Below are 22,845 nucleotides of genomic sequence, written 5' to 3' on the forward strand. Positions count from 1 at the left end.
TAATGTTGATGATGAATATGATGGTAAATTGATGTTAAAGTGTTGATGAAGACGATAATTGCGGGGATGATGGTGATTATGGTGATAGTGTTGATGATAATAATTACTATAACTAATTATGATGGTCATCATAAAATATTGTTGTTGTTGGTGCTGCTGCTGCTGTTGTTGTTGTCGTTGGTGTATTTGTTGTTGATGATGATGAATGCAGTTGAATGAAGAGTAAGCGCTGTGGTGCAATGGCTAAGATGTCTGGCACTGGCCTTGCCCTTGCAATAATTGGCATCGAATGCAGAGAAATTTCCACTAATCACGTACAATGTTTGCGATGCGTTGACCTACGCGTGTCTGTCTACATACGCTGGGTGAGTTGTAGAAAGAAAGGTTAAAGGTCAATTACACTCTTCCTAGTTTTAGAGGATTCAACAACACGCCACAAACATCGTATATGAGTACATGCTAAACGACGCATCACACAAGAAGCATGTGATAGGCGGGAATCTTTTGGTCACATTCGAACCCGGTTACTGCGAAACAGCACCAGGCGACCTTAACCACTAGGCCATCGCGCAATAAATGATACGTTGCAGCAGTGTTGCTAATAATGACGATAACAGGCTGTTAAAGATAAATGAATGATATTTTAGATTATTGAAATATTATGCTTCTTAAAAACGAACTTCAATAACAAATTCAGATTCCGCCAGTTTTTGAAAGGTTTTCCATAAAGAATTTAAACGGTATCAAGTTGAGAGTTGAAGAGAGATGAGGTGTAATTTTCATCAGCATCATCATTTTCATCATCATTATTATTCTAAAAACATCAAAAATATTGCATCAACATCATCAGTGTCAACCTCCTTTCTATGTTACTCTCATTGCACTCTTACCTTTATAATCACAACAATTTTTAAATCACATACAACATTTCAGATGCTGATAATTATTTGAAACATAATTAAATGTTTTTTTTTTGGTTTTTCGATGATGTATACTTTATAATTGAATGAACACACGCAAATTCCACTGAAATTTTTCTGACGAGTGGTTCGCAGTTTGCGTAGAATGCAATAGTAGTGGCGATGCCTGATCAAATTGATCGTATTCAATGAAACCAGAGAAAAATATTTTAGATTATAGAGTCTTCAGACTCTATTGACAAGTTTAATTATTTGATTACTGGATTGAAACTCAGCAAACATTTGAAAACCAATTGATCGGACGGCAATGCTCATTTGTGTGTACAAATAATTAAGTGCATGGCAGATATTGTTATTATTGTTTGGCTTTTTTTATTATTAACTTTGTTTAAAATAAAATTTTCAACTCATCATTTGACGTATTTTGTAAAGAATATCTGGCTAGTTACTTCATCCGACAACATCTGGCGTTGTAGTCATCGCGTGTCCGCTAGGTTCAAATGCCGACCGTCCAAAACTCAAAATCATGAGAGACTCGTGATGGTGTTTTTGGAGGCAATTGCATGCCAACGTTGGGCGAATATTTAAGGCTTTGATTTTTGTGCCATCCATTGTACAATGTCTCCTGCATTATCAACGAGCTTCTGTGAAAGTAAAGATAGAAAATAAGCTGTCAAACCTCAAGTAATTTGGGGTGATGTCAAATTCTTTTATTGATGATATTTGCATTTCATTGACCTTCACCTTCATATGACACCCATGAAAGTGAAACTGAATTGCAACCGATAGCAATCGATGTTTTATGAAATAATGAAATTATTATGCTGATATGAATGGTATCTAGTCTTCATCGTCATACAACAAATGAAACGATGATGGTGATGATGACTGCTACTTTTTTCATTTAATATTACTGATTCTTGTCTATCTTGGTTTTCTTCTTATCTCTATAATCGTTTTTCTTCTGTTGTTTTCAATAATTCTACTTCTAACTCTTCTACTCTTACTTTCGGGGTACCTCAGGGTTCTATCCTTGGTCCTCTTCTATTTATACTCTATACTTCTGAAATACCTTGTATTATTAATAACTTTTCTTTTTCTAGTCAACTATATGCTGATGATTCTTACATTTATACTTCTTTTCCTCCATCTTATCTCAATAGTGTTCCTCATAATCTATCTCTATGTCTTTCTTCAATTATTGCTTGGTCTGACTCTATGTGTCTTAAACTTAATCTTTCTAAGTTTGAATTAATTTGTTTTAATAAATCTAAACACTCTATTACTATTCCTCTTATTATCTTACCTGATTCTGAAACTCTTGATGTCTCTCATAAGTTTCGTAATCTAAGTTTTATCTTTGATTCTATCATGACCCTTTCTTCTCAGATTAATAGTGTCGCTAAAAGTCTCAATCTAAATGATTTTCTAAGTATTTATCAGGTATATCTACGTAAAATGAAAAAACTTTTGCCTTTTCTTGATGATCCTACTCTTTTCCTTCTTATTACTTTGTTAGTCTTATCTAGGATTGATTATTGTAACTCGCTCTACCATGGTCTTCCTGATTTTATACTCTATCCTTTAACTCTGCTGATCGTCTAGTTGGTCGTGCCTCTTTCTTTTCTCATATATCTCCATATCTTGTTCTCTTGCACTGGCTTTCCATAAAATATAAAATAATCTTTAAAATTTGCACGTTTATGTATAAGTCTCAATCTAAATTATTTTCTAAGTATTTATCAGATATATTAATTGAACCTAAACGGTTTACGATCGCCTTTTTGTTCTCGTTTCTTCTTAACTCGTGTTAAACACTCTTTTGCCAAATTTGCTTTTGCTTTTTCTGGCCCTTCTCTCTGGAACTTTCTACCTACTTCTCTGACTTCTTCTCCACCACTTATTTACAAAGTTCAAAGCGGATCTCAAGACCCATCTGTTTTCAAAATTCATTGAGGAGCGCTGTTGAACATCGCAGAAATAGCGCTTTACAAACTGATTGATTGATTGATTGATTGATTGATGTCATGATAATGATTAAAATGATAACGACGATGATGATGATGACATCTTCATTTTCGCTCCACTCTCATATATATATATAAAGATATATATATATATATATATATATCTTTATATATATATGAATGTGCGCGGGTATGAATGAAAGGTTTGAAAATACGTTAGAGCAGTTTGAGAGCTACGAACAAACGAAGAGTGCTGCTGCTGATGATGATGTTATGATAATGGTGATGATGATGATGTTGTGATAATGGTGATGATGATGATGTTGTGATAATGGTGATGATGATGATGTTGTGATTAGATAATGATGATGATGATGATGCTGCTGCTGCTGATGATGATGATGATGATGATGTTATTATGATAATTGTGATGATGACGTTACTGTGATAATGATGGTGATGATGATGTTAGTGTGATAATAATGATGATGACGGTGATGATGGTGATGATGATGATGTCATCACCTCTCCGGATTGAATACGTGAGGATCGTGCCTGTAATCCTGATCATTGTGCAGAACATGGATGGGAATCCCGATCAGCATTCCTGAATAATAATTATAATATTAATAATAATTAATGTAATTTATTAATAAAATTATTAATTACTAATACATAGAAAGGCACCGAATAGTGAATTTGGCCGTCTTCAAAATATTTAACTGCGTACAATATCACAAAACTTTCATGGCACATTGGTTGTTCTTTCCACACCACATCACGTACATACACGTTTTGTAGGCGCGCACAAGCATCATACAAGTATGGCATACGAAAAGACTTTGAGTTTGTGACAGACAGTATTCGAACCAGACCATCGCGTAAGAACAGCGCCAGACATGGCAGTGACTTTTACCATCTAAGCTTACTCACTCACTGTCTGTATGTCACTCAGACTCCAAATAAAATTTGCGATTAGAAAGAATACGATGGGCAATTTTAATTTGAAAATTCGTGGTCGTTATTGACGAAGCCATCCCTGATGATTATATTAAGTTTTGGGGCAGATCCTACCATTAACTTGTGAATTGAGAAACTAAACTATATCACTTGATCTGAGTAAAACATGTAAAACATTCTGAGTGCCCTATATGATGTTCGCTTGTCGAGTAGGCCATTCTCATTCATGTCAGCGAGTTAGCCAGCACTGACGATCACTCTCCGTTCTTTAGTAAGCATCAAACGGATATTCGACAGGTAAAAATTATATCGTAACGAAGATAAATTCTTATTCTTATTCGCTTTGTTAAATTCGAAATGGCGGAAGTTCAAACTCCGAGAGTTAATGTGGAATATTGGTTAATAATTTATTTTTGTGATTATTTAATGTAATTTACAAAGTGTATAGTATACAAAACATCTATCTGCTTCCTCCATGATGGGTCTTTCTTACTATCTTACTTTTTCGCAGTACCTACCATTGCTCAGTTTTATTTGTTATTGAATTGGTTTTATGTTTATTTTAGTAACGATAAATATATGGATATAATATCGAGATATATATTATTTTATCCATACTGATAGCATATTTTTGATTCTATTCTAATTCTATGTTTATGATACCATAGCATGCCTAATCTGACTACCCCTGTTTCAAAGTTTAATTAAAATTAAACCATGACAAAACTTTATATCATTGTAAATATAAATGCAATATATGTCCATATGTCCAATGATCATGATAATGAATGATGTTGTGTCACTGTTATAAGATGGCTGAAAAACATTTGATTTTAATTGTTGTAATGTAATTGTAATGTAAGATTAACATTACAATAATTGAATAATTTAGTTTTTTTTACATCAAGTTGATTTTCTAGAATCAGCCCAAAAAATGCTGACTGATCTGTAACTCAAAAGTCTCAAATTTTGAAACTTTTCTAGTCTACATTTCCTACAGCTATCTCTACTTTTATTTTACTGTAATGTAGTGAGATGCAATGTAATAAATATATTACTACATAATTAATGTTAGTATTTGAGTAGTATTGGTAATTCACAATTTAAATCAACTTACAGTTTTAATTATGATTGATTTGCAAAGACTGGTTTCAATTTTTACAAAGTTTTTTAAATTCACTCATAATGATGGCATTTAAAACTATTTGTTTGTTTTGTTTGTCACTAAACTGATTATATTAAAATTTTAGCTCTGGATGAGGGTACGAGCCTCGCTTCAACAGTTTGAAGCAAAAAATTCTCGAAGTGGTCCCGAATGCAAATGTGGAGGGAAAGAAGGGGCGTTTGGGTAAGTATCGCCCATGTATGTGTATGTATGTTATATCTCGTATTTGAGTATCTTATTATGTAACTATTATTTTGTTATAAAAGATATCTTGAACTATAAGTATCATCTTGTTGTGTTTGTATCGCATGTGTATCATCTTATTATTCATGTTATGTTAGTATCATCTTATCATGCATGTGTCATCTTGTTACGAAGGTGTCATCTGGTTATATTAGTATCATCTTGTTGTGTCAGTATTATCTCGTTATGTTGGTATCATCTTTGTATCATTTTTTTATGTTTGTATCATCTTGGTATCATTTTGTTATGTTTGTATCATCTTGTTATGTCTCTTTCTCAGATTACTCATTCAGTTATTAAATTTAATAACGATCCTTTAAATTCTATTGAAGGTTCATTTGAAGTCACACTGAATGATCAGTTGATATTCAGCAAGTTGAAATCTCGTGGCTTCCCTGTTTTTGAGAGTGTTAGACATTTTATATTCTTAATTTTTTCAACCCACTTGTAAGTGTCATTTGTCCTTCTGAAAACATTGGCATCTAACATACAGGCTATATATATACTGAATGATGCATTACTTATTTTTGCAATGTTTTTCCATCTGCTGTACGTTATTTCCATTTGGAGGCAATAATATTCTAGTGGCAGATGTTACTAAATGATGTAATAATATTTGCAAGTTTTGTTGAAAGAATCAAGCGAGGCCATCTGTTACTTATTGATGCAATATTTCAATGATTGAAGATGAAATTTCACAAACTGAGGAACTGCACAAATATTCAGGAGCATGCGTTCATCACTCTTCATTAGGGATTTCACTGTTGATTGTTGTGGTGGTTGATTTTGTCTTCATTACTTGACCTTTGCCCTTATTGTTCCAATTTTTAAACATCTATCTCTACTTATCGATTTCCAGTTTAATTCTATAGCTGTTCATATGTTAGTGAAAAACTCCAAATGTTTCTACATTGATTTATGTGCTAACTAACATTAAAGCAACTATACAAATTCACCCAACCCTTGGTTATCGAATGTGGGTGTCTCAAACATTATGAAATGTTCACAATGGTCTCACGTTATCAATAGACCCCTTCAAATCACTCATTCATTCATTCATTCATTCATTCATTCATTCATTCATTCATTCATTCATTCATTCGTTCATTCATTCATTCATTCGTTCATTCATTCATTCGTTCGTTCGTTCATTCAACCAGGTGGTGAAGGTCGTGGATGGCGTGGCACATGGAGGGCAACCGGAATGTGTTCAGGACATTCAGGCTTCCTCCTGTTCTATTTTCTAATTAATTTTCATCTGATTGGGTTGGTTGATGTTTTAAAGGTGGTTTCAATTCGTTTATTTTCAAGTCAGATGTTTTAATTGAATTTCGATTCTTCTTTTTAATATGTTTTAATTTGTTTTTATTATTTTTGTAATTTTGTTTTCAGGTGTAGGTTGAATATGTCTGACTTTTTTGTAAGGATTGATAATGTTTTACTATTTCAGATTTCTTTCGAAGGCAGATTAAAGATGTAGTTGCATGTGGGTGAGGCACCTCTTATGACTGTTTGCATTAAAACTGCAGGGTGCAAGCATGATGACCTCTGCTGCCTCATCTTCATCATCCGCTTTTCTCTGCTCTTCTGAAATTATTCCAATCTACTGAAATATTCTGAAAGTACTCCTTAAGTAGTCCCTTGCAAATGCTTCATAGTTCCAATTTTGATATATTATTTCATTCAAGTTTTTGACCTGTTCACATTTTATGATTTCCTGGCTCAAAACTTTGCTTTTTAGTCTGTTTTCTATGGTTATGTATCAAACTTTAACTTACCTGCACTGCATTTTGAATTCGTAAACTTCTTCCATAAGATGTTTGATGTCTGTTGTCACTGATCTAGTTAACGAGTGAATGAATGAATTAATTATGTAGTTAATTGATTAATACAATAATTGATAAGAGATCAAAATTGGCACTACTCGTAACGTGTGAAATCGTTAATAATAATAATAATATTAATGCGTGTGTGTGCATGCGTGTGTGTGTGTTCATTTGTTGCTGTCGAAATCTGCCAGTCAGTTGCTGTATTCGCAATGTTGAATGAAATGTTGAGTTGATGAATGAATTTATTTCGATTTATTTCTTACCATGATGCAATGATTGATCTTGGAACACTCGCATTGCGTGCTACATTCGAGTTTGATTTCAAGTTCACAAAAATTATGTTTTGATAATTCTGACGTGATATTTGTTTAATTTTTACGAACAAGCAATTAAACATCCTCCTTCCACTGCTTGCCGCGTCGTTATATTCAGGCTTGTTTTTATGCTTTTGAAGTTGGACTGCTTATAAAAATAACAACTGAAAATATACTTCCATGTCGTCGTTGCGATCCGTCGGGGTCACCTATGCACGGTGTTAAGTGTTCTATTGTAAAAAGATCAGGATGTCAATGTTGGGGGCGGCCGTGCACGTATGATGACGTCGGTCAGTGTGGCGGGGTGGTTGACGCTGTTTCAACGCATTCAAGTCTAACAAAACTAACAATGTGGACTATTGTAATTAATTATGCAAAAACTTGCAGAATAATCAAAAACTAACATGTAAATGAATTTCCGAAAACTTAATTAAATTAAACACAGTTTCAATGTGAGCAGGCGTTTGAAAGTGTAACGTAGTGAGGCTGAGAAACCACCGGCCACCCTCACCTCAATGAGTCCCTCGTCGTCTTCATTGAATTGATGCCGTGCACCACGTGTCAACCTGACTGCTTCCTTATACCACTTCCAACAAAATACTTTTATCTTTAAATTAAACGAAATTTTTGCAACTGTGAGAGGACAAGCGGCCACACATTTTCATCACGGTCGTCATCGTTGCGAATCATTATTTAAAGAGTTTCGTGTATCAATATTATAATCTATTTTTAACGTTTACAAATTTTTATCAACGACAAAATGTTTTGCACGAAATTTTTGTCGAATGCAGTTGCGATGTGGTAGAAAATAAGATTTATTTTATTTGTTCATATGGCGGTCTCTCCCTTACAACCGACAAATTTAATCCCTCCATCTTTGATAGCTGTGTGAAGTTTATATGATGTTCCAACAATTATAACTAATAACAGTTCTAAATGGTCACAGTTCTTCCAGTCGCCAAAAGATACTGAGAATTATATATTTTTTGTAAACTATAAATAACCTACTAGCTCTGACGAACGCAAAACCGGTTACAAATTGCTCTTTGCTTAGTTAGAAATAAAACTTTGGTGTCAGGAAGACTGCACTAAAGTTTACACGCACGCACACTTTACCGCGCAGAAATCATAGCAATCCCGAATCCTCGAGCTCCCTCCAAGACAGTAATTAAACATACAGTAAATATGCACATTTGTGACGGTTACGCTGCGTTCATTTTTTGCGAACTTTTCGATCGTTATAGAACTGAGACACGTCAGACAGAGAAATATTTCGTCTGCACCGTCGTTATGAAATAATTTTTACTAATTACCTGATAACACTCACATCAGCGTACCGCATTTCTACGCACGACTTGTCGGCGTGGCTCACACCACCAACGGGACTCGTCGGATTTGTTGTTTGTAAAAATTTTATTGCCATCCAACAATTTCACGGGAACGATATTGAATACGTTCGCAAGTTTTTCACTTTTAAACAATTCACTAAATAAACGAAAGCAACGAGTGATGATAAACGAAATCAATTAAAGATTATAGATAGTAGTACGGTTGCAAAAATATTCATGAGCTATTTATTTTCCAAGTCGTTGACTTGTACATTTTGGTTTGGTTGATCTTTTTCGCTGTTGTGGTCTGCGGTGTTGATGTCTTTGTTGATGTAGTTTTTGTTGTTGTTGTTGTTGGTGTTGGTGTCATTGGAGTTGTTGTTGTTGGTGTCATTGGAGTTGTTAATGTTCATGACGTGATCATCATCTTCATTTTTGTTCTTCCCACTGTCAGCATTGATGTTCAAGTGAGTCCTGCATGATTTCAGTGACCTGTTCCTCCTCAGGCAGTTACTGCCGAAGAGCACCCGCCGACACTTACGATGGTAATTTTTCTGCTGCTGTTGCAGCAGCAGCTGCTGCTGCTTGCGTTGTTGTTTCAAATGTTGACGTTTTTGTCTAGCGTAAGAAAACGATGTCGTGTTGTTGTTGATGTGCCTGTTGATGTTGCTGCTGTCGTCCTTCTGCAGGCTGTCGATGTGGAAACTGACTTTCTTCTTTCCGGTCATGTTGCTGCTGCGTTCTTCGTTGTTGTTGTTGTATATAGATAACATGATGCTGTCGTAGTTGTTGTTATTGCTGTTGTTGTTGTTGTTGTTACTGCTGTTGTTAGTGTTGTTGTTGTTGCTGTTCGCTTCGTTGTTCAAATTACTCAACCGATTTGAAGAATTTTTAAGAGAAGACGCTTGCGGAGTGGCGCCGATGTTGGGGACAGCGTGCAACTTGTTGTTGCTGCTGTGTTGTTGCAGTTTGATATTCTTATCATAGATGTTGTTGGTTACATTTTTATTGCTGAAATTACTGAAACGTTTGTTGGGATTGTTGTTGCTGTTGTTGACGAGGTTGTTGCTGTTGTTGTTGTTGTTACAACCGTGGTTGTTGTTGTTGACACGAGTTCTAAGGACCCGGTGTTTCCTGTTTAGGAAACTAGATGTCATCTGGCGCATGTGTTGTGAGTGTTGCAGGTGGGTGCTGTGGTTGTCGCGCCACCTCTCGAAATGTTTCCTCAGCACTTTACGAACCTTACAAAAAATTACAAAAATCATTTGGCCGTTTGAATACGTTTCATCATGGCGCTGATACAAATACAAGCTTCACCGCAGTGGCCACCAAGCACATTTTGTCACATTTCCATTTACACCGATTTTTAAATTAAAAAAATGCTATTTTAACTTTTAATTTTAAAAATTCACATAACGATGAGTTTCGAATTTAGGATTTCAAATCATCTTACACGAGTTGTCACTTATGGGGCTCATCTCATAGCGACTGTTATTATTTCACAGATCTTACATTGCTACAAACAGTTCACAGATTTGTATTCGCCTGCATGATAACAGCATCAGCAGCAGTTTTTTATTTCACAGGTTTGTGAACAATGACGACAAATGAATGGCGATTTTATTTGGATTAAACTGAAAATAGAGTCGACAAACACTTCACAATTAAGATGCCAAACATATTGCCGTTCCAAGTCTACGTGTTGAAAGAAAGGAACAAACAAACAGAGTAGAAGCCACACACAGTTTAATTCATGTAAATTTTGTAAATTAAATCATGTAAAATAAAAAATAAATCATGTAAAATAAATGTAAAATAAAAAATTTTCAGACCAAACACCTAAACAGAACATGTCCAAAATTTGTAGTTTAAAAACTTTTTGTTGAATATATTTGTGAATTATTAGGAATGAATTCTAAAATGAATCAATCGAACCGAACAATTTGTAGTTTATCTTTCGTTCTCTGATATGAAGTTGTCAGCGGCACAAAATGAGATTTGAAATTTTTTGGAGCAAATCTCGCAATGCAATTTAAAATCGATCTTCAGTCTGTCGATACTTCGTAACAAAAAGTAAAAAGGAACATTTCTAATAACAAACTGCGAACGCTGTTACGCAGGTTAATGAAAAAAAATATAAATATTTATTTATATATAATTATAATATATATAATATAATTTTTATATTTATTGTATAAATAAAAATATCATGAGTGAATGAATGATTGAATTAATGAATGAATGAATGGGTGAATGAATGAATGAATGAATGTATGAATGTATGAATGAATGAATGAATGTATGAATGAATGAATGAATGAATGTATGAATGAATGAATGAATGAATGTATGAATGAATGTATGAATGAATGAATGAATGAATGAATGAATGTATGAATGAATGAATGAATGTATGAATGAATGAATGAATGAATGTATGAATGAATGAATGAACGAATGTATGAATGAATGAATGAATGAATGAATGAATGAATGTATGAATGAATGAATGAATGAATGTATGAATGAATGAATGAATGAATAAATGTATGAATGAATGAATGAATGAATGAATGAATGAATGAATGTATGAATGAATGAATGAATGAATGAATGAATGAAAAAAAAACAAATAGAAAATGAATGAATGGATGATAGATTGAAAAGAAGAAATAAATACTCACACGATCAATTCAAATGCAAATAATATGTGAATGATTGAATATAAGATAGATTGAGCGTGCAAATGCATGCATGGATGACAAAAATTGATTAATGGGCAATGGCTATGGTGCAGCACTACTACTACTTGCTCTCTCATTTCCAAATGATCGAGTGAATGAAGGGGAGAAGCAAACGAGCGCAATTAATTATGCAAATAAATACTTTGAAAAACAAGCGGATTCAAACGAAATTTTTAAATTAATTAATTAAAAATTAGTAGTTCGGAGAGTTGAGTTTAAATCTGAAAAATGATGGAAGTACAGGATGGCCAATTGATCGCGGTTCTCTTTAATCTTCTTCATCCATTTGCATCAGTTAAAATTAATGACAATCTTTGATATATATCTTTCATTTGATCTCCTCAAGTTTTTATTTTGTTAAACAATTCAGCAGAATCTTAAATTGAGTATCCTATAAATATTCTCGCAAGAAAGAAAATATTTATAGAATTCAATCTCGTGGATGGACGCAAAAACGTTGAGATAGGATATGTATATATACATATTTGTTAAATGTTAATCATGTCGTATGTATGCACGCACACACACACACACACACACACACACACACACACTCCTTCCCAGTAGTTCTCGGAGGATGATCCACGAAACTCTTAAACATTTAGTAAAAAAAACAGTTGACAACATATTGTCGTAACCCTTGATTTTCGTAACTACCAACACCGATGTTATAACTTCAATGATCTCTATACTTCCAACACCGTGTTGTAGCTTCCAACGATCGTCAAGTGTTCGTTATTCCGTAGGTTCATGATTTCCGATAGATGAACACAACTGCTTCAAATGCAAACTTTGTTGAAGGTTTATTTGAATGCCAACAGTAATTGAAAACATCAAACTAATCTATGTAACAACATCAATCACATTTGCCACTTCGCTTCAAACCTCGCTGAAAAAATGACTGGAAACCTCTGTCTCAGCAGAGTTCTACATACCTAGGCTTCTTTTTGCGATCGTTCACAATCCAAAGATTACAAATATAGCAAAAATAGCAATAATTGAAATAACAAATAATAATTTGATCATTCGAATGATATAATAATAATAATATTGTCCAGCAGTTATAATAATATCACAATGGCTAAATCAGCATTCCAAACAAAATTACTCATACATGCATGTAAAATAAATCAAAAACTACCAAAACTATTAAAAAAAAATAAAATAACTAGAAACCAGTCAGCGACATTCAATAACAAAATAAATCAAGAAAAAGACATTTATATTGTTAATGCAACAAACAAACACACACACACACACACAAACAAAACAAACAAACACACAAACAAATGCTGCACATTCGTAACAAACAAAATCCAACGAAACTTGATTGCCTATTGATTCTGTTGATACTCCATTCGTTTATTCATTCATTCATTCATTCATTCATTCATTCATTCATTCATTCATTCATTCATTCATTCATTCATTCATTCATTCATTCATTCATTCATTCATTCATTCATTCATTCATTCATTCATTCATTCATTCATTCACTCACTCATTCTTTACTCATTCACTCATTTTTTTCGTTCATTCGTTCATACTTGTTCACGCTTTTTATAAATATTTCATTTTCATTTACTGTCCATTCCGAATTTTATGTGGTGTAGGATGTGGGGAGTGAGTATGATGGAAGTATGATGAGGATTTGTAGCACGCAACTCGAAAGTTATTTAATTTCGTTGTTGTGTGTTGTAGTTTTCTGTGCTGTTGTTGTTTGGTGATGTGCACTGTTGAAGACGACTTCAAAAGTGTTAACGAATGTGAAGGCAATGAGACGAACAATGAAAAGTGCAACGCGTCTGATGAATCCTGAGAAAGCTGAGCGAGATGATTTTATTTGCACCTTGCAGCACAACATGCTCGGTCGTCTCCAATTTTCCATCTTCTCAAGATGAATCCACTTTTTAGAAGCAACAAGAAGAAGCGTTTCAGATCGCTTTTTTTATTTAAAAAGTTACTCTGGTCGACCAGATGACAACTTTTTGTGAGATTTCTCGCTAATGAATGTTCTACTTGCAGGATGCCTTCGTCTCTGGAGAAATTATTTTGCAACCATTGGTTAGCTTTCATATGATTGTATGGAATCTAACAAAATGTGCATGTGAACAAGTGGAAGCCTTTTAGCGAGTCGACGATGATGATAATGATGATGACTGTGCTGCTGATGATGATAAATGTGCTGATGATGATAATGATGACGACTGTGCTGATGACGATGATGATGACTGTGCTGCTGCTGATGATAACTGTGCTGATGATGATGACGATGATGACAATGCTGATGATAGCGTTGACGATGATGATGCCAATAAAGAAGCAGTGATGATGATGAACGTTTGAAAGCGAATGTAGATAATTATTTTCCAGATGGAGTCTCTTTCGAAAATTTTTTGCCGACAAAAATGAAGCAATTGGAGTAATTAATTGTTTTTCCAGCTATTTCCATTTCTTAATCTATTTCTTTTGCCATCCCCGCCAATTCTAATTCGTTCTTACCACTATTAATATAACACCAATACTACCACTACTGCTACTACTACTACTACTACTACTTCTACTACTACTACAACTACTGCTACTACTACTGCTGCTACTACTACTATTACTACTACAACTACTGCTACTACTACTGCTGCTACTACTACTACTGCTACTACTACTACTGCTACTGCTGCTACTACTACTACTACTATTACTACTACTACTGCTGCTACTACTGCTACTACTACGACTACTACAACAGTCTGGTGGCCACTCACAGATCAGTCGCCAGTGCAAAGACCTTACAAATGGATTTACAAATGGCGGACCGCTGATGATGATGATGATGATATCGATTTCGTCAATAAGAAAAAAAATATGATGATCATTGAATGAATGCACTTCAGGTGACGATAACAACGATAATAATAGTGATGACTTCATTGACAATGATGATGTCATCAGTGGTGAGAAAACCATGTGGCGGAAGACTTCGGGGTTATGAGCCCTTACGAGGATATTTCCCAAAGTTAAATTCCACCAAAGACTACAATCTTTGATGTTAAACTAGGGCAGTGGCAGCATTCCATATAAGAATAAAACTCTTCCAATTGGATGAATAAATCATTTAATCACATAAATCACCGTAATATCATACAGACAAAGAGGACGACGACGATGATGATGACGATGATGATGATGATATTAGTAGCGGTGATGAATGTATATAAGTGATGGTTTTGATGGCGGTATTAATTATTAAAGCCATATGATGAATGATGATAATGATGAGAATGATGGTGGCGGTGGTGGCACTGATGAAGAAGAAAAAATATTTGGTGATGAAGATGATGACATGATGAAGATGATGACGTGATGAAGATGATGACGTGATGAAGATGATGACGTGATGAAGATGATGGTGGCTGAAATGTTTAATGAAGCACGAAACATGAACACAGCTATGTCATTATGAACACGTCAGGAGAAATATAAAAATTATCAAAAAAAAAATAGTAAAAATCACTAAACTCATTCTTCACTACGCATTAAAAATAATGAATACCTATCGACAAATTTATTTTTAAGAAAACGAAAGCGAAAAACCCAAAAATGCATTCGGGTGAAATTTAGGATTCATTCTCAGGAATATTAATGCCTGTTCAAAGCCGAGCAGTTTCGTATTAAAATCTCCATCCACAATGAAGATGATTAAACAAGAAAGTTGATAATTTAACTATGCAGAGAGCGTCACAAAATAAAATAAAAATAAAATAATAAAATTATTTTCCGCTAAACAACATTAATACATTCTTTCATAACGACACATCTACTTAAAAAGTTATAAAGAAAAAAATCAAGATGAATGTTTCAGTAGGTCTTTATGATTTCTGATCAGAATCATAGGAGTAAAAATACTTGATAGGAATTCAAGATGTGCATGGCACAATGAACGAAGAAAAGGACGCGAAATATGCAAATGCATTTATTAATAATGACAATGAAATTAATTAATAATGATAATGAAATTAATTAATAATGAAATATGAAATATTAATAATGAAATGGTAGTCGTTCGAAGGATTATGAGCACGTGTGTTCATACGTTCGCGCGTTCACTGCCGCTTTCAATTTACATTCAAAATCACGATCTAATGGTTTGCTCTTGTACGAGTCAATAACAAAATTAATGTTTTTTTTAAATTTTATGAAGATTTTAATTTTTTTAATTTAATTTAATTTTAATTTTTAATCATTAAATTAAAAATTAAAATTTTTTAATAATTTAAATAATAATCGTGCTGACATCTGCTGAACATATGAAAAAATAAGCTGACAGATTTGAAGCACGCATTTTTTGGCGGTGCAGTCTTTTTTAATCTGTAAAAGACATTTTGAGATGATGAAAAAAACAAAAAAAAATCAAATAAAAAAAATTAAATGAACTCCAATTAAGTTGATGGTTAGAGGTGCCATGTTGGTATTTTATAAAATAAATGCAACCTTCTCCATCAACAGGTTATTAAACTTATTTAGTATTGTGTGTTTTTAAACATTATTTTCTTTCAAAATAAATAAATATATATATAAATACATATTATTATATTATAATATTATATAATATTTGAGATTATATAATATTATATATTATAATATATTAAATCTTAAAAGGTGTATAATTCAGTTTTTATAATAAATATTACTTCGTTCATTAATTAATAGGTTGTGCTTGATTTATGTTCGTACAAGAAAACATTTAAAATTTTATTTTTCGTCCAAAAGCCCCATGAACACTTGAAATTTCATGGAAACAATTGGACGAGTGGTGGAGTTTGTTGAATGTTTGCATCCTTAATGAGTCATTAAAAATTTAAATAAAAATATTTAAAATTTATTTTATAACAATTTCATGTGATTCATCATCTTGAAGAGGCCATGGACCCGACTTCAAACGGCCGCACCTTCCCTCAACCCCCCCCCCCCGTTATTGAATTTCGATGTTACCAAATTTTCATGACACACAACTCATTCCGACCGACAAAAATTGACCGAGCAATTAAAAAATTACAATAAAAAAAACACAATAATATGTTTAGTGCAATAATAAATAATTTCAAACACATGGTAAAAGTCAGAGAACAAAGATTTGAATGAATGGAAGTAATGAAAGAACTTGGAAAATTGAAATAAACCATTTTAATAATATCAGCCGACCAACCTCTGAGTTGAGGAAGCAGTAGACCGTGGAGACGAAGAGGCCCTGTGTGATGGGGTTGTGGTTCGAGTTAGGTGATTGGTGGCCGTTGTGGTTTGTAGATTGTGATTGGTGAATTGTGATTGGTTGATTGTGGTTGGTGAGTTGTGATTGGAGGATTGTAACTGATTAAATTTGGTTACTGAATTTTTATAAAATTTGATTGGTATTACAATAATATTTATTAGTTATTTGCCTTCAATTTCAACAAATTTTCAAAAAAATTTAGACATGGAGATATTTCAAATGCAATATGTGGTTGGTTCAGTCAGTTTGCAACAAAAGTCATCATCGTCGCCAACGTCCATTGATTTGTAATCTCGCGAAAACATAAAATAAATAAAAATTTGTTACTGATCAAATTTCGAGACTTTGTTTGTTCCAAAGCATTAAAAACTATTCGACAACTAATTATTTTTCAAATTGGCAAGACGGAATTGTTCCACGTTTTTACGGGTGTCTCTTTTGTAATTGGAATCAAGACTTTCTAATTTTGTGCTGTCGGACGTGCGATTTCTTACCTCTGGTGCTGGCTCAGATGTTATTAAATATTTTGTCGGAGTTATTGCAGTTGTTTTTGTGAGATGAGCATGTGAAGATATTTTCAATAACAAACTGAACATGATTAGATGAAAAAAAATCAAAGTTAATTAAAATAAAACATCCACAAACAAGCAGTCCACCGCAAAAGTACGTACGCCACACATGCATCTCAAATTTCCTTAAACAAAATCTGTCAACACGTGTGTGTGTTTGTGTGGGTATTTGTATTTGTGATTGTGCGTGTGGGCTGGTATGTGTGATTGTGCGTGTGTGTGTCTGTCTGCTGGTATGCGTGTTATGGATTTTTGTGTCTGTTTGTGCTGATGTGTGTTTGCCTGTGTGTGCTTCTGTGTGTGAGCGTGCATGTGTGGGCATTGTCTGTTTGAATATGCGCATATAATTGCATACGCAGACAGTAAACTTTTAGCTATTTAAATTATTTGATTTAACAATATACACACACTTATATATATACCTATATATTATATAATTATATCTAGGCTTGTCTAGGAACCCTGCGTTGTCTGTTATTCAGTTTGGCAGAAGGTTGAAACACCGTCCTGTTGTTCGAGCTTACTCGTGCGTGCCAATGTCATTCCATTCATTGCACTGCCCTTATAAAGAGCCGTACGTACGCAACTCACTTCCATAATCGTTAGCGCCTCTGAGGTCTTTTTGAAGGGCGAAATTTCAAACGTGTTGATTATTATTTTTAAATGTTTTAAATTGTCAAGTAAATTGTTATGGAGGTTATTAGAATATTTGTCTATTTTATATTGTTTAGAATTGAGAAAATTAGACTCTTTGCAGACGGTGAGCTCTAATATTTTGATTGTGTTGTCACGGAGTGGTACGATGTCGGGACGAAGTGATTTGAAGAGACACGACAGTGGGCGGATCCCATCATAAACGACGTCTGCATACATCGCAACCTCTGGTCCTGCGCATGATTTCAATTTTTCTATTATTATATTTAGAAAATTGTTATGGCGTGGTGGATAGGACATGTTTGTTGGTTTGCCGAGCATTGCAAAGTGTGCAAAGGGCAGAAGACGATTTTCCCCATCTAAATAGATTAGCATTTGTTGGAAGCTGTTGAATGAGGCTTTTCCTAACAAATTTGAACAGTACTTCAAGAAGTTTGGCGGTGAACCTTGACCAGTGAGCAATTCTGACTGCGGGAATGTTGTCTTTAATCGATTTAAAATGGTCCCTTGGCAGCGGAGTGACAGCAAATGTTCTAGTTCTTCATTTACTTCCCGGTTCTTTAGCGCGCTGAGTGTCGATTTTGTGTCATTTGAGTCGGGGAAGCATGTTGTCAATTTTAATATACTTATTGTATGACTCACTTCATAAGCATTTTAGCTTCTCGTGGCCGTTTGATTTAAGGTAATTTCGTAATTTTACTCTTAGAGATTCGGCAAAATGTTTGAGTGATCTAACATTTAAACCACCTGACTTATATGGGAGCGACAAAGTTTCTGTTGACTGTTTGTTGTTTAAGAGTGCCATAGTTTGTGTCAAAATAGTTGTAAATCATTTGTTGGAAGGCCGGCGTGAAGTTGTCATAGCATGGAAGTGGTTGTTGTTATAGTTGAAAGTAGACGTTTGTTCGGACCATTGGGTCGACACTTGTGTAGCTTGATGTTTGTTGAGTTATCCGTTATTGAATTTCTTTATTCATTTTGCAACAACGTTTTTGGGAGACATGCAAGAAATTCATTTTGCATAATTAACCCTTTCCTGCCTTTGCATCCTTTTCCGCAACAACATGTTATAACATTATTTTCTAAATTTATTGAATAATTATTCACAGACTTGCCATTATAAATATCAGGTGAAATGTTTATGTTTGATTTTACATTTGAACGAACAACGTTGTTGTTTGAATTAGCAGTTTTTTTAGTACACCTCCAGGAGTGTTTATTAACGTTAACAAACGTTTTGTCGCAATGTGGACATTTAGTTGAATTGACAGCGTAAATTGAATTAATTAAAATAATTAAAATACAATATTTAAGGTTAATAAAATTTTATTTTAAAAGTATCGCCATAATCCTCGTAATTTTTCAAGTCAACAGAATCAATTTTTAAACTAATTTGAAGGACATAAAATCGAAATTATGCCTAAAAACAGTAAGCTGAACGTAAACGTCCAACCCTCGTATTATTCGTACAGCATAATGAATAATACGAGAATTATAATAATAATAATAATAATATAATATAATATATAATAATAATAATAACAATAATAATAATAATATCAATGTTTAATTAAAAACAATGTTTCCTAGTTAACACTCTTTTAAAAAAGTCAAAATGTGAAAAAAGAAAAGGCGGCCTGAAGTTGAATGCAGCATGGAAGAAGTATGAGGTGATGGAAACTAAGCCCTAAATGAGGAATCATACAAAAAGGCTTTTTTTTATAAATTTAATTAACCAGACACACTTCTGCTCGGTGGCTCAAGCTGTAGATGTGCTACTTAGAGTGCCGGCCTCAGAACGAACTGCTGTGTTTGTGTGTGTGTTTGTGTGTGTTTGTTTGCGTGTGTGTGTGCTTGTTTGTTTGTATGTGTGTTTGTGTGTATTTATGTGCGTGTGTGTGTGTGTTTTTACACACCACCAGAAAATGTTAAGGATCGATAGAAAGTTTAAACAAACAACAGGTACAGCATGGAGAATTTATATTCAAAATAGCAATGTTTACAAGAGACAGTTTGATGGGGCTTGGTCCTCGATACCTTCAACAGATGATCGTGCCTGTCTCTACGGCTTCCGGGGGGCGAAAACTCAGATCCTCTGCCAAAAAGAAACTCGTTGTTCCTAGGTTCAGGACAGAAAATTATGGACGGCGTCGTTTCTCCGTGGCTGCAGCGGAGGTTTGGAATAAACTGCCCGATGATGTCGTTGATAGTATGGATGAAAGAGACATGTTCCGAAAACGACTTAAACATCACTTTTTTCACCGGCAGCTTCTCGAACAGCGCCTCTGAGTTTTACATAGAGGGGCGCTATATAAATTCTCCATACCATACCATACCATATGTGCCTACCATATTAACATTTCCTCTTTTTATCTGGTTACTAATTTAATTGTTGTCATATATTACCATATGTGTCTGTGTGTATGTGTTTGGTTGTGTGTGTGTGTGTGTGTGTGTGTGTGTGATTGTTTGTGTGTATGGAGTATGTGTTTCTGTGTGTTTATGTGTGTATGTGTGTTTGTATGTGTGTGTGTTTAATGTTGATAAATGAACAAGTGTACAATGAGCAGAGACATGTTTTTCTCCTTCCGATTCCAATTTGATTTACACTAGCAGCTCCGACCGGTGCGAATGAATTCAACCTGGAGCAACTTTTATGCTAAATTATTTTTAATTCGCGATTATTCATTTCCAAGCGGCTTCTTTCTTATGAATTTTTAACTGATCTTATGTTACTGAGTGACGTTGGATGCATTCATTGCTGCTGAGTTACTGAATCGACTGGTGTTGGTATTCTGAATTCAATAAAACTGGCCAAAGGATGAAAGGTTTTTGGAAAGAAAAAAATAAATGTAAAAAGCATGCTTAGATGTACACCATCGGCTTCGACGGTCCTCCGATGGACAAAGGAGGGTCACTAATTGATTGATTGATTGATTGATTAATTGATTGATTGATTGATTGAAGTTGCTGATGCAGGCGAAGATGTTAGCACTTTAAAATGCGTGCGAAGTTTTCACTGTTTGGTCAAACAAAATGTTGTTTGTCAGTCACTCGATGCCTGTTCGAGTCAGAAACAACAGCCTTGATTGAATAATAATGACTTCCAGTCACATAAAGAACCTCCAGGAAACTTTCCTAATGCACAAAAATGCTGGAATGCAAAGTAAATTTTTATCATTTCTCGTATGCAGGGGGAAACATCCGCCTTCTTACCGACACATCCATCCAGCCGCCATCCATCCATCCATCCATCCATCCATCCATCCATCCATCCATCCATCCATCCATCCATCCATCCATCCATCCGTCCGTCCATCCATCCATCCATCCATTACCAAAATTTTTCTTCAACTGAATGGTTTCTTCATTGGCGGTGGTTTTTAAACATCATCGCAGTAATGGAATGTTTCATTGTATTGAAGGCTTTTAATAACGCGCCTCATCATTTAATAACCTCAATTGTGATTTGCTGTTCAATATGCATACAGGACTACAACTTCTGGCCATGCACTGACCTTAATACAAAATATATCCAAGCTGCAACTCATCTCTTTGTTCATGGAAGAAGACTTGCACGAGGCAGCTGTAGATCGATGGAGAAGAACCAGGAGAGGATGTTAAAGGTTCGGTTGGGATAGTGTTCCGTCAGCATCAACAACATCATCATCAGACTGGCACGCTTAATAGGTAGGTACAACGTATGTGGGAATGATGATGATGATGTTGGTGATGATGATGTTGTTGTTGTTGATGATTATGATGATAATGATGATGTTGATGATGATGATGTTGTTGATAATGATGATGTTGATGATGATGATGTTGTTGATGATGATGATGTTGATGATGATGATGATTATGATGATGATGTTGATCATGATGATATTGATGATGATGATGATGATTGTGGTGATGTTGATGATGATGATGAGATGAATAAAAAATGAGTGCGTCGACAAACAACGTATGAAAAATAACGCACACACGCACACACATACGCACACACACGCACACGCACACACACACGTACACAGTTACGCGATGAAACGAAGAAATGAACTGGCAAGTCAAGTTAGCTCAGACGGTAGATTTAGACTTTAGACGTTAAATTTAACTTTCCCTATTATGTAAGCTAGCTTATGTTTTGTATGAAGCTTGTATCAGATACATCACACTATATCTCATAACACCATACATCATAACATCATCTCATAACACCAGCCACACCAACCACCCCACACCAGCCACACCGACTACACTACATTAACTACACCCCACTACACCAGCCACACCACACAATATTACACTACAACTACATCTCACCACATTCGTCCTCACCAACAAAACACCCACCCACACGCTCCACAACGACACAGGTAACTTCGCATGGCCTGATTTAAAACATCAAACTTAACTCTTCAACTGAGATGTAGCAAGGTACGGCAATAATAAATGAGCTAAAATGAAATATCGAAACAACAACTTTTTCAAAAATTCACCTACGCATCACATAGCTGCACTCAAACACACAAACACGGGAAAAATTAACAAAAATTTTTTTTCAATATCACAACAAAACACCGGCCAGTAATATAGTAGGATGTAATAACAGTCTCTACTCTCTAAACCTCAACCTACAAACAACCATGATACAAATCACAACTTGAAACCAAACAGCAACACAACATCTCAACTTGAAACCACACAACAACACAACATTTCAATTTGAAACCACACAACAACACAACATCTTAACTTGAAACCAAACAACAACACAACATTTCAACTTGAAACCACACAACAACACAACATCTCAACTTGAAACCACACAGCAATACAACATTTCAACTGAAACCAAACAACAACACAACATCTCAAC

At 34.5% G+C, this 22,845-nt stretch overlaps 1 protein-coding gene across 1 annotated transcript in view; it reads right to left on the reverse strand.

The window, feature by feature from the left end:
- Positions 1–9,895: 9,895 nt before the first annotated feature.
- The window catches only part of HELRODRAFT_120609 (hypothetical protein), a gene marked incomplete at both ends in the record, with an annotated part of 34,660 nt that continues 21,710 nt past the window's right edge, over positions 9,896–22,845 (reverse strand). Inside the window, 2 exons of the mRNA XM_009030821.1 lie at positions 9,896–9,967; positions 16,678–16,719. Coding sequence (XP_009029069.1) covers positions 9,896–9,967; positions 16,678–16,719 — 114 coding nt within the window. The remainder of the gene's footprint in view (positions 9,968–16,677; positions 16,720–22,845) is intronic.

The sequence above is a fragment of the Helobdella robusta genome (genome assembly GCF_000326865.2).
Source record: "Helobdella robusta unplaced genomic scaffold HELROscaffold_7, whole genome shotgun sequence".
Taxonomy (NCBI): Eukaryota; Metazoa; Annelida; class Clitellata; order Rhynchobdellida; family Glossiphoniidae; genus Helobdella; species Helobdella robusta.